This window comes from Nuphar pumila, unplaced genomic scaffold (genome assembly GCF_984573655.1).
Source record: "Nuphar pumila unplaced genomic scaffold, dmNupPumi1.hap1.1 HAP1_SCAFFOLD_431, whole genome shotgun sequence".
NCBI lineage: Eukaryota > Viridiplantae > Streptophyta > Magnoliopsida > Nymphaeales > Nymphaeaceae > Nuphar > Nuphar pumila.
The window spans coordinates 41,769-53,584 of record NW_028323342.1 but is presented as its reverse complement, the minus strand read 5'-3'; the positions used below and the strand labels follow the sequence as shown (position 1 = coordinate 53,584).

General features: G+C 51.4%; 1 protein-coding gene across 1 annotated transcript; it reads right to left on the bottom strand.

The window, feature by feature from the left end:
• Nucleotides 1-432: 432 nt before the first annotated feature.
• Nucleotides 433-2,368, bottom strand: LOC149810243 (sodium/hydrogen exchanger 6-like). Its single transcript, XM_089994341.1, has 4 exons — nucleotides 2,314-2,368; nucleotides 1,520-1,777; nucleotides 1,248-1,431; nucleotides 433-835 (listed from the first exon to the last, which is right to left on the bottom strand). Exons 1-4 carry the CDS (start codon nucleotides 2,366-2,368, stop codon nucleotides 433-435), a joined length of 900 nt encoding a protein of 299 aa, XP_089850467.1.
• Nucleotides 2,369-11,816: the final 9,448 nt, after the last annotated feature.

Here is an 11,816-nt window from a genome sequence, read left to right as displayed (position 1 = left end):
TTCACCTTCACGACGACGCAGGCCCCTCTGCGTGTGGTACATGCAGGGTCTATAGCGAAGCGTCCACAGCAGACATGTGTATGGCATTTGCTCAGCTCTGCTCGGCGAAGTCCGACAGAAGCGGCGCCCGGGAGTCGCCCCCGGGCGTCCACGGCGACGCAGGCCCCTCCGCAGACCGCCGGCTGCCAGGGGGGAGGGCGTCCTCCGCCGGCACGGGCAGGGTCGAGGTACCCTGCGCCTCCTGGTGCTGCCTCCCGCCAAAGATCGGCTTGAGGCAACGCCGGTCGAAGCGGCGCCACCACGCGTGAATCCCGATTGCCGGAAGGTTCGTCCTCGGCACCAGGAACGAGGAAGCGCCGGTCTCCCAGGCCCATTGCGAGTCCGACACAAACGCTTGCTGACTGACGCTGACGCTACTGTACTCGCCGGCGCCTATCTGTGAGTCATTGCTGCGGTAGGAGCCGTTCGCCGGGGGGGTTGCTCGACATCCCCGAGTCCTAGCGCGTGCATAAGTGGCCCCGTGGATGGACCCATGAGCAAGGTGGAGGCCACCACGATCGATAGGGTAGCGATTTCGAGAGCTTCGTTTCCGCTCGCCTCGCCGTTGATAGGGTTGCGGAGGCGAAGGGAGAGCGCGTAGGCGACAGCGCCACGCAGGCCGGAGAACCAGATCATGACCTGGTGGGCAAGGGAGATAGGCTTGCTTCGAGTGAGGTTGACGATGAAGGCGAGTGGGAAGATGTTGAAGGCTCGCGCGAAGAGGCAGAGGGGGATTCCTGAGAGGATGAGGCCCCCAATCCACGTGCTTTGCTCGTGCGTAAAACACGTGAGGCACCTGCAGCGAGTTTCTCTCGTCAGCGTCAGGCTAGGGTAAGTCAGCTTGGTCCAGGTACGCTTGCCTCAGGTGATGGTAAAGTAGCACTGATTCCCAAGTAGTTCTTGCAGTTGCCGATGTCCATGTGAATGCGGTAGTGTTGTAAACGGTACATCATCATCAGCGGATGACTTACTGCAAATATGGTGAAATAAAAGGGATGCCTGTAATCTAGACATCAGCTGCTCAGCGCAGTTCAACTCTGCGGGTACCTGCAGGTACCGGAAAGCACACAAGCATAATGAAATTTTCGGGTTGAGAAGGAAGGTATCGAAGTTTTCATAACGGCAGAGTTTTACACAACAATACCCTGGGCCCACTGACCAGTTGTTATCTAGAGTATGGCATGAACTAGAGCATGGTATAAGACAACCCATGACCGGTGTTGACGGCAGCAGACATAGCACCATAGCTGAACCTTGCCCCTCCAGTTGGCAAGATGCAGCGTTCCTGGAGAGGAAAGCAGTGCAGGTAGTGCTTGTAAAAAGGCACATCATCATCAGGCGGTGCCATCCAGAGCGACATGCTCAATGCAACAACAAACCAGTAAAGCTCACCTGCAAGCCCAGGTATACAAATGTGAAGGTCTCGCAGATGAACGAAGCCACTTCAACCATGTCTTTGGCTGCTTGCCCCCCTTCGAACGAGATGTTGTGCATGGAGTAGTGGTTGTGGATGATGCAGCAAAGAACAGCGCGACAATGCCAGACAGGCTGAGCGCCTCGGCGATGATGTAGGAGAGGTACGCGCTCAACAACATCACACTCATCTCGTACACTGCGCCGTTGTACGCGGGGCTCCCCTGCACTTGCGCGAACTGAAGCTTCCGGAAGATCGCCGCGAAGACAAACGCTGATCCGATTCCAATGCCCAATGAGCCAAGAGAGATCTTCAAGAACCGCGCTGCAACAATACCAAACACCATATGACCACGGCAACATACGCCAAACACAGGCATAGAGAGAATTGCCAATGGCATGTTCACACACCGTCACATGTCTGTGAAAGTGCTGGAAAGCTGTTGCACACCCTGAACGGCAGGCGTTGTTAGGCCATGACTGGGATTGCCTTGCTCATGTGATGATGATGCATCCTTGTACGACACATTGTATTGCATCCTCATGGACATAGGTGACTCCACGCACTGCTAGAGAATCCATGCAGGCGCAGGCCAATGCAGATGCAGATCTATGTGAACGTCACCTGTGTGTAGAATTCTCTCGACTATCAGATGGCCAAGGGACAAGGCTGGGCAGGAGGAAATTGCGGTGGCAATCATTGAACAACGTTGATGAAGTGAGATTCATTTGTTCGAGCGACAAACGAACGGGTGGGTGACCCACGGCTGCATGCGACCATCAAACCCGCATGACTAGGACTCACGAACCGCGTTGATCATCCGAACAAATTTGCTACGCAATGAATGAACAAGATCTAACAGGCCAGAGCCAAAGGCATGAGCGTAACAGTCACGCTTCTCGCTCTAGTCGCCATGACTTCAAGGGATGACAATGATGATGTATCAAATGTGCTATCTTGGTTACTTGTTAGCTATGTCCTGCATTATCTATGTGATATGCTGATGAATCGAATGTCCTGTCTTGGTTGCGTGTTGACTTGTTCCTGCCATTGTCTATGCGATGGCAAGTCAGGCTGGTCCAGGTACGCTTGGCTTAGATGAAAGCATTGGTAGCACTGATTCCCAAGTAGTTCTTGAATTGCCAATGTCCATGTGGATGCGGTAGTGTTGTAAAAGATACATCATCATCATGTTATGATAATGTATCGCTTCATGACACCACCCCATCCACATGGGCATGGACAGTAAGCACGACCTAAAGCAGGAGGACAAGGGGTGGAAGGAGGTCCCGCACCAGTCATGCTCAGCGCTTTATTGCCCGTGAAATCTTGCCCGTACGTCTCCTCCACCGTCCCGAACAGCAAGATCGCAATAGCATCGTTGAGCACAGACTCCCCCAAACACCAGGCTATACACAAGGTGGGGGGCGCGAAGGTCAGAGAACACCGACAGCGTCGCCACGGTGTCTGTCGCTGACACCAAGGCACCATACATGAGACAGTCGTCGATGGGGATCCGTCCGAGGGAGGAGCGTTGGATCCATCCAAGTTCGAAACATGCGGTATGTTGCGAAGGAGAAGATGAACGTGGAGACAAGCGTTCCGACGATTGCGAACATGAAGATGGTGCCAAAGTTGCGAAGAAGTCGCGGTTTCGGAGGCCGAGGCCTGCTGAGAAGACGATTGGGGGAGCATCCCATAGAAGAAGGCATCAGGCGAAAAGCCCAGTGAGTCAGGCTCCAGGCCTGCAGATTATGGACAGCAAATCAGGACATTAAGCAGATGATAACAGCTGGTTTATAAGTTAAAGAAGACATGGCAAGATTTCCGATCCATTCTATTTGTAAAACGAACCAATCGGCCAGAAATCTTGCCATAACTCCTCCACCGTGAAGGTGACCTACACAAGTGCTTCAGCACGGTGAAGATGCTACACCAGGTGTTTTGGAATGGGGCGTGTCTGTTGCGTAACCATGAGAGCATAATTGCCGTTGCGCATGGCAGAGGACACACGAAGGAGAAGGAGGACAAGACGCATGAGTCAGTGATGAGTCACAAATCACTGCCTGCTTGCATGCAAATGAACATCTAGCTTGCTGTTTTAAAGTCCCCACACGACAACGTACAGCAGAATACTTCGATGCAGCTCACAATTTGTCTGCTCGACCAATCAGCAAAGCAAATCGGGGTCATGGCGTTGGAAATCTTGTTGTCTTGCCCAACCATCGATCCCTGTGTGCATACTTGGAATAGCCGAAGCTTGTGCCCCTTTAGTGCCCTAAGTAGGTTCTGCCTAGCTTCGGCATGCGCAGTCAAAGTCAGAGTTGTTCAGTGAATGATTGTTAGCGTAGCGACTCACACATGAGTTACTGCCATCTTCACTGTCCCCACTGTCAACTGCTGTCAGCATAACACACAATATTTCTGGACTGTCATAGCCGAATGTACAACCCTAACACGTTTGATTGTCAAGGAGTGCTGGGTTGAACCCTCATTTCCATCAATGACCGAGCAAAACAGGCAAATGCCCCAACTGCTGACAAACAACAGTTCCCCATGTGGTCCCTGCCACTGTGTTACTGCTGAGCATGATAATGATGATGATGTCTCTCGCTTGTTCCGACCGCTGACGTTCAATGAGCTGTACCACTTCGAATGTGCTGTCGTTGTTTCTTGTTGTCTATTTCTTGCCATTATCTATGTGATGTAATGATGATGATATCTCTGTCGTGCCAGCGGCCGCGTTTATGACAGGCTTGCTTGATCGGACCGCTGACGTTCAATGAGCTGTATCACTTCGAATGTGCTGTCGTTGTTCCTTGTTGTCTATTTCCTGCCATTCTCTATGTGATGTAATGATCATGTCTTATTTTTCAATTAGCTGAAGCGGACAAAGTATCAATCCGCTGACCCAATGGCTACGCCTTCAGCACGCTGTCGCATAATACGCTCGGCCGCATGGGCAAGCCGGCGATGGAGCTGCTCAATATCATGGCGACAACAGCGAGTGCTGGGGGCGACATTATCAAGGATGGATTTGTCGCCATGCAGTATGGGATCTCAGCCTCGGCCTATGTAAGGGCAATCAGTACCGGCGCTGTCCTCGAGTTTTACCTCGTGCCAGCGGCCGCACGTTTATGACAGGCTTGCTTGTTCCGACCGCTGACGTTCAAGGAGCTGTATTGCTTCGAATGTGCTGTCTTTGTTACTTGTGACTACTTTCTGCCATTATCTATGTGATGTAATGATGCCTCTTAAAGCACTACAGCATCCTTCGCAGCATGTCAGGAAATCTCCGGAGAGGTTGTGTTTGTATGAGTGTCCCATGATGTTCCTTTTGCAAGTTCGAGTATGTAGTTGCTTTCGGCTGGCAATATGACAATGCATCTCTCTCAGTACCTCTCCAAGCGCCAGAGAGCTCTTAAGCGAGTACACCAAGTACAGCAGGAGCGCCATCTTATTTCGAATTTGGCAATGCTCGGAACACACCCCCCGACCAGTTTCACCAGACCCTGTGATTCGCGGGCGCGGATGTAGAGTTGCCAACGTCCATGTGGGCATCTGATGATGATGTACCTTTTTGACACATTACATCATCATCAGGGACCCCGAAAATGCGTGCATTTTGTGGGGGGCGTGTGGGTCGAAACCCCAACTAGCAAAGCTGGCCGAGGCAAGACCTTTGCACATCACCAGAACCCACCCCAGATACAGCCACGACTTGAATGGGTGCACACCGCAACAATATCACACCTGACCAAATGAAGACCTGACCGCATGCCATTCCCAGAAGCATGACGGCTCCTGACGGAGGTAGGTACCGTCCAAGATGATGTTTGTGGATGACGAACGATACAAAGACTGCCAGCACAAGACTGCCCACATGGCAGCCAGCTGGATCTGCAACGAACCCTGACCGTGTCACGCCTGCGCGATTCTTGGATGAACCATGAAGCAAGAATAGCTTCCGTCAACGACAGAAAAAGATGCGGCAGTCCGCTTGGATGAGGTGGTGGTATAAACAAAAGTCGCTTCCCACACGCCAAGATGAACACGATGGCTGCAAAGAGCACATCGAGGTGGAACCGATACTGTGATGCAGATGTAGCACGAGTGCACCAAAGGACTGCAGCTGGCGTGTTCCCTGCTGATCTGTCGTACAGACAACCTGCATCTGACCATTGGCCCTGGATACTGGGACTGTATTTGTTTAGTTGCAGCTGTGACGAAGGTCAGGGGAGGCAACAATAAGGCTTGTATGTGTTTCTGTGCTATGTTTGTTCCGTCCACCCCACGGCATTGACACAGTGGCGTGGTTTCATGTGAAGCTTCCAAAAATCCGTGCGGCCAATTACGCGTCCACCTTGCGGTTCGTGGTGTTTAGTGCATGCCATTAGCTTGATGCATAACGACTATAATAGCAGAAAATGCTTATAATCGGCGTATGCCATGACGAACATGACATGCTGCCGGTCTCTGAGGACGGTGCGGCATCCGACAGCTGCAGGCATGCCCTGCCTGGCCCTGCCAATTTCAGAGGGAACTCTACAAGACGCTGGGAATCACATCGGTGCCCCACATCTCGAAGGCACGCATGGACATTCGTGTTCATACAGGAAGGACGGCGATTGGCATCGCATATGACATCTCGCCGATATGCTGACTAGCATTCCACCGGCATAGACATTCTTCGATGGACAGTGTTTCAAGCGACTAGTGCATCGGTTCCATGTCCATCGACACTTTGTCCGTCAACAATCCCGAGGCAGCACAAGCAGTGGGACAATTCCGTATAAATTCTCGACGAACACAGGAGTCTCGTCGCCACGCACTCCTGCGTGGGCGAACACCCTCTCCTTTGCTTTATGTTGATACGATTCACGTTCATATGGCAAGATTCAGCTGGCCTCTGCGGAAATCTGCCAATGAGGTGCACATTGCATTTGCGATAGGGTTGTGCACCCTGCAATGTCAAGCGACGTGACACGGAGGCCTCAGTCAATCAAGATATCATCGAGCGATACATATCGCACAATCATGGTGGATGTTATTTCATGCCGATCTGCTCCCAACATTGCGATTGCGTACCGAAAGAAGTGAATGCCCATGATTGACGCCTGCCCCTGGTAAGGGAATGATGCACGCTGCTAGGCAAATTCCCGCAAAGGGTGACTGTTGGACCGACTGTAACATGCAATAATCACCATGAGAGTCAACTCAACAATGGTTCAATGCGACATGCATTGCACTGATGAAGGCCACAGGGTTCATGAAATACGCAAGCAGATTGAGTCTCAAAGCATAATCAGCGCAACGTGAGTTATACGGGGCCTTTTTTGACTTGGTGTAGCGACGAAGGTGACACTGTGCTTTCATACTGAGGCTGCCGGTCAGGTGACTCACACTGCGGGTCAGATGACTCACCCCGGCATTAATTTGAAAAGGTGGCGATGACAACGAACAAAAGCAAAAGTAAAAACGCAATCGGGAAACACGCCAAAGGCCCAGGCAGGACAGACATAGCTACATAGCTCCTAGTTTGCCTGAAACGCTATGTCATGTTGGTGCCGTCATGTAAGGCACCAACATGCATCTCTGAAGGCGTTCACTGCATTGGCCTGGACATGTCCAAAGATAGTCTAGCAGACTGGAGACATTGAAACACTCGTGGAATCCTGCTGTAGACTACATGCAATTTAATGAAGTTATCATTTGTCAATGCTTACACGAGATGGTCGGTGCCCCGGCCCGAGCATTGTGTGGTCCGGCATGAGGAGAGAAATCAATGTTAATTAAACAAATAAGCATGACCAGAAGTTAAGCCTGATCTGCTTTACTCAGCGCTGCCATACCGCTGACCCAAACGGAGGACGAAAATATGTTATCTACAAGGACAAAAGAAAGCATGGTTGACTAATGGTGGACTGATTTCCAGGTTGTACTTGGATTCATCAATGTCCATGCGGGTTGTAGTCATCTCGCATAACGTCAGTATCCTCATCACGATCAACACTTGTAAAGAAGAAGAAACGAGAAACGCCAGCCCAAAGAAGGCAGCGTTTGACGACGGGCGAGACAGCCAAAGCTGATCTCGCGCATAAATAGAGGGATGCAGCATCCCTTGAAGGACGATGCAGCTACGGCAGATCAACACTTGTACATGTAATAGCGCTTGACATGGACCCTGCCTTGCTCCTTTTTCATGATAGACATTCCTATCCCATGAAGCCAAAGTTCATGGAGACAGCTTTGTTTGGTTGGCGCTCGTGCCGCCAATGTTGTTCCCTGCTTCCATTGACTAGCATTAAAATGATATTGAATGATTCCCGGCCAGTTTGTTATGATTTTTGAGCATGCTCATGCCCCTGTGAGCGTAGTCCCACAACCCGAAAGGAACTCCACTCATGGCGAGCCACAAAAAGAAGGTGCGAAACAATCTGCATCGCCTCGACCTTGTGCACACGTATCAAGCTGACCAGCACAAAGGTTCTGAGAAACAGACGTGATAGTGCATGGAAACATGCTTGCCGCTTTTGACAAGCGCAGTCATGCCCGCCCTGACCAACGTAAATCGTCCTACCAAAACGCCTTTGCTACAGAAGAAATCCCACATCCGCAACGACATGTTTGCACCGGAGTTGTACCATTGAGGCAACACCGAATCTACTGCGCTGCTTTGACCACTGATGCGCAAGGGACTCCTGCAGGAAAGTAAACCTTTTCTGGAGGAACCGGGAAGGAAAAAGACCGTGCCTTGAAGGAACTTCAGGGGGCTTCCCATGTTCAGGTGAGCCACCATACGCTAATGCAACGCAAGCAAGCGCTTGCACACTCCCCTCTCTAGATATCGCATATCTCGAGATTTATCGCTGAGCCAGCCACCCCACTCATGGTGAGCTGCGGAAAGAAGGTGCCAGGCAAGCAAGCTGATGCACACTCCTTCTCGTCTAGAATATCGCATATCCAGAGCCTCAACGGCTGAGGCCCAAGCATTCAATTCATGGTGAGCCACGGAAAGAAGGTGCTGAGCAAGCTACCTTTGGCTGATGTCCCGCAAGCTAACTCTCGTGCCTCGCATATCTAGGGCCTCCTTGATCGCCTGAGGCCAACCCCCTTGCTCCCCCACCCATCGCATAGTGCAGCTATCACATGCCGCATCCGCGATTCTAGGACCGCAGCTCTAGAAGCGCATGCGGACGAGGTTTGGATTGAGGAGGAACGGAGCCGCGAAGTAGGAGAACGCAACAGAGTAGACGCCAAAGCCCTCAGAGATCGGCACAGACTGAATCCACGCGTAACTGGACCAGAGCGTGTAGACGCTGAGCCCGATGAGGATCTGAGTGGAGTACACGGGACCAAAACGTCTCGAAACTCGTTGTCGGCAAACACGTCATCGTCCTGCTCCTTGAGGTGGAGCCCCAGGAAACCATCTTCAAGCGGAACATGTACCGGAAGAGGACGCCTGAGAACCTGTAGCTGTATGATGACCACTGCATCGCTGACAGTGGGGCGTACCTGCAGTGGCAGAAGTGATGGCGTGAGATACCCAAGAAATACCAAGTAGTTGCGACTGTCCTAGTGCATACGCCAGCGTTGTTAAAAGATATAACACCATCGGATACAGCAACGACCACAATGCCCTATCTTTTCACAACACTGCCGCATCCACATGACATCGGCAACTCCAAGAACAACTTTTGCAGTGATTCACTTGCGTTGGCATGCCTTGGCACAGATTCACCTCGTTCTGCATCGTGCAATCAATCCTGCTGGACTGTGAAATATCTGCTCATAGAAGCCACACGGCAAGATTATCGATTGATTTGTCACATGTTGGATCTGAATCAAGTAAATTTGGCCTTTCAGTCAGTTTGGCTAATCTAATCTCCCCGGATGGTTGTCAAGTATTCAGAAGATGAATGTGAAATGCATCAGGTATTGTAAGGCCAAAGAAATTGGCTCCATTCCCGAGGAAGTACCCCAAACTCCCGATAATTGATGGCAGGTAGAACGTGGCTGCCGATGCCCTTGCGGATGAGGAAGTGCGCAAAATACACACCATCAAGTTGGGAGTTGATCTCTTGACAACGATTTTGAGTATGAGTTGCGACGATCTCCCAAAGGAATTGACGGGCCGTTTTTGGTCAGCCGTGGCTGATCTCCTTTCTTGCAGGGTACAAGACGATGAAGAAGCATGTCAGGTCAGGATATGGTAAGTCAGGCTGGTCCAGGTACGCTTGCCTTAGATGAAAGTACATGGTAGCACTGATTCCCAGGTAGTTCTTGGAGTTGCCAATGTCCATGTGGGTGCGGTAGTGTTGTAAAAAGATACATCATCATCATCATCAACCAGAAAGACGGATACCTGCGCCAGTGTCCCAACAGCAGGGAATTGGGCCAGCGCTTCGTCAAAGAATGTGATTTGCAGGCCTAGATGCCCGAAACTGCATGTATTCTTGAAGGGGCAAAACGGGGGTTGGAGCTCAATCTGGCAAAGCCCTGAATCAAGCGCATTTGCATTCCAGTAAAGTCAGAGAGCGCACTTGAAGGCATCCCAGACCTCTCGCCAGAGCCGCTGTCTGCGAGCCAGCCGCGATCGAAACGTGAACGCGACGGTGCCGATCGGACACATGAGGCAAAAGATGAACGTCACGAAAATGAAGACATCGAAGGAGCGAGTGAGCCCCAGAGATTCCTTCCAGAAGCCCGTCCCGAAGATCAAGATCGTTGCAAGCTCTGCCGAGACAAAGAACGGTGTGCAGGCGATGCCAAAGTACTCCAGCAGGTACATCAACATCTTGACCTACACGCGATGGCATCGCTCGATTATGTGAGGAGATTCTTGTCATGATTGAGTATGTAATTGCAGCATGCACGCAGGCAAAATTGTGGGTTACATCAGGCAGCTGTGACAGGTTCCGCCCTTGCCTGAGGGCGCTCTTTCGGACGGCAAAAGGTACCGGTCCTTGGCGAATCCAAGTGATTCTTGGTACTCTCATGAAACAAGAAAATCCAGTTTCTTACAACAGCTAGAAAACCCTGACATGCCTGCCGGCCGGCCAGCAGCCACATGAAACGGGTTAGCCAATGCATTAGTGTTCTTCATGCCTGTCGGCCAGCAGCCACATGAAACGGGTTAGCCAGTGCAATGATGTTGTTCACGGTCTCGAACCAGTTGAGGAGCGCAAGGCTACCAAATATCTTGCAACGTTTCTCCCGAGCAAATACGCGGCACAGGAGGGGGTGATGGATAGGTCATTATTTTATGTGTGCTATACTGCAACTTGCCATGGCGATCCGCTAGTCTGCCAGGCTACTTGCGCCGCTGGGTGGCCTTGGCGTGCTTCATGGCGGACTCAGTTTTTGTATGCAAGACCTGATTACAAACGCTCCGCACCTTGCTGCAGAAGTGGATGTCTTTCGTCATCCAAAAGTTCCGGAACAGCGGACTGATGGGCCCCTTGCGTAGCCACAAGGGGATCGGGTTGAAGAGCATTTCGGCCGCGCCGTACGCAAACTTGACAACCTTCTTCTCCTCCTCCGGGAATGTGAGACTGATGCCCTCCTCAAAGCCCTCTGTATACGTGACATAGCGGCCACAGTATGACGCGGACATCATGCGCATCGCCATGTCGAAGTCCTCTGAGACGTGTGACTCACTCCACCACCAGGTCCCAAACTCATTCTCTCTCTGCGCAGATGAGTCACCTATGAGTCACACTATTCACACCGCAAGGGCTCGTTTCGAAACCGCCGAGTTACCCGTCGCATGCTTCGAAAAAGAAACACAGTTATGCCACCCCAAAGACGGCGGCGTTGACAACGGGCGAGACAGCCAGAGCCAGTTGTATGCTTTGTGGAAATGGTCGCGAGGTGGACAACACCAGGCGGCTGTACCTACACTATTTATAGGTATTACACAGCAGGAGTTGACAGAGCGACGCTATGGGAGGAAAGTGTGTCGGGGGATTTAAGCATTTTTAATTAGGTTTCCTTTTGGTCACGAAATCATCTCACAGTGGAAAGAAGAAACGCAAGGGTACCGACTCAGGGGCGACCAGCCAATTGACACGTGAGTCATTGGCCGAAGGATATTAATAGGGGTCATGAAGCCACGCAGAGCCCATCATAGCGGAAATGTTTCTTTGATACTGACAACGCGTACGGTTGCCTCGGATGACGGCAATGGTAGCACAAATTCCCGAGTAGTTCTTGGAATTCTTGCCAATGCCCACGTGGATGCGGTAGTGGTGTAAAGAGAAAGTTGATAAACAGAAAGACGGTTAGGAAAGATGAAGACAACATCATGATACCGCACTGCGTGGGCTCAACTTTTGCCCGATGCGCAACTTTGGTACGAGGC

Coding starts and splice junctions, on each gene's coding strand:
- LOC149810243 (XM_089994341.1), bottom strand. CDS start 2,368: ATGGCGACTAGAGCGAGAAGCGTGACTGTTACGCTCATGCCTTTGGCT. Junction 1,778..2,313: donor CATGCCTTTGGCTCTGGCCT/GTTAGATCTTGT, acceptor GTATTGTTGCAG/CGCGGTTCTTGAAGATCTCT. Junction 836..1,247: donor GCCGTCAACACCGGTCATGG/GTTGTCTTATAC, acceptor AACTCGCTGCAG/GTGCCTCACGTGTTTTACGC.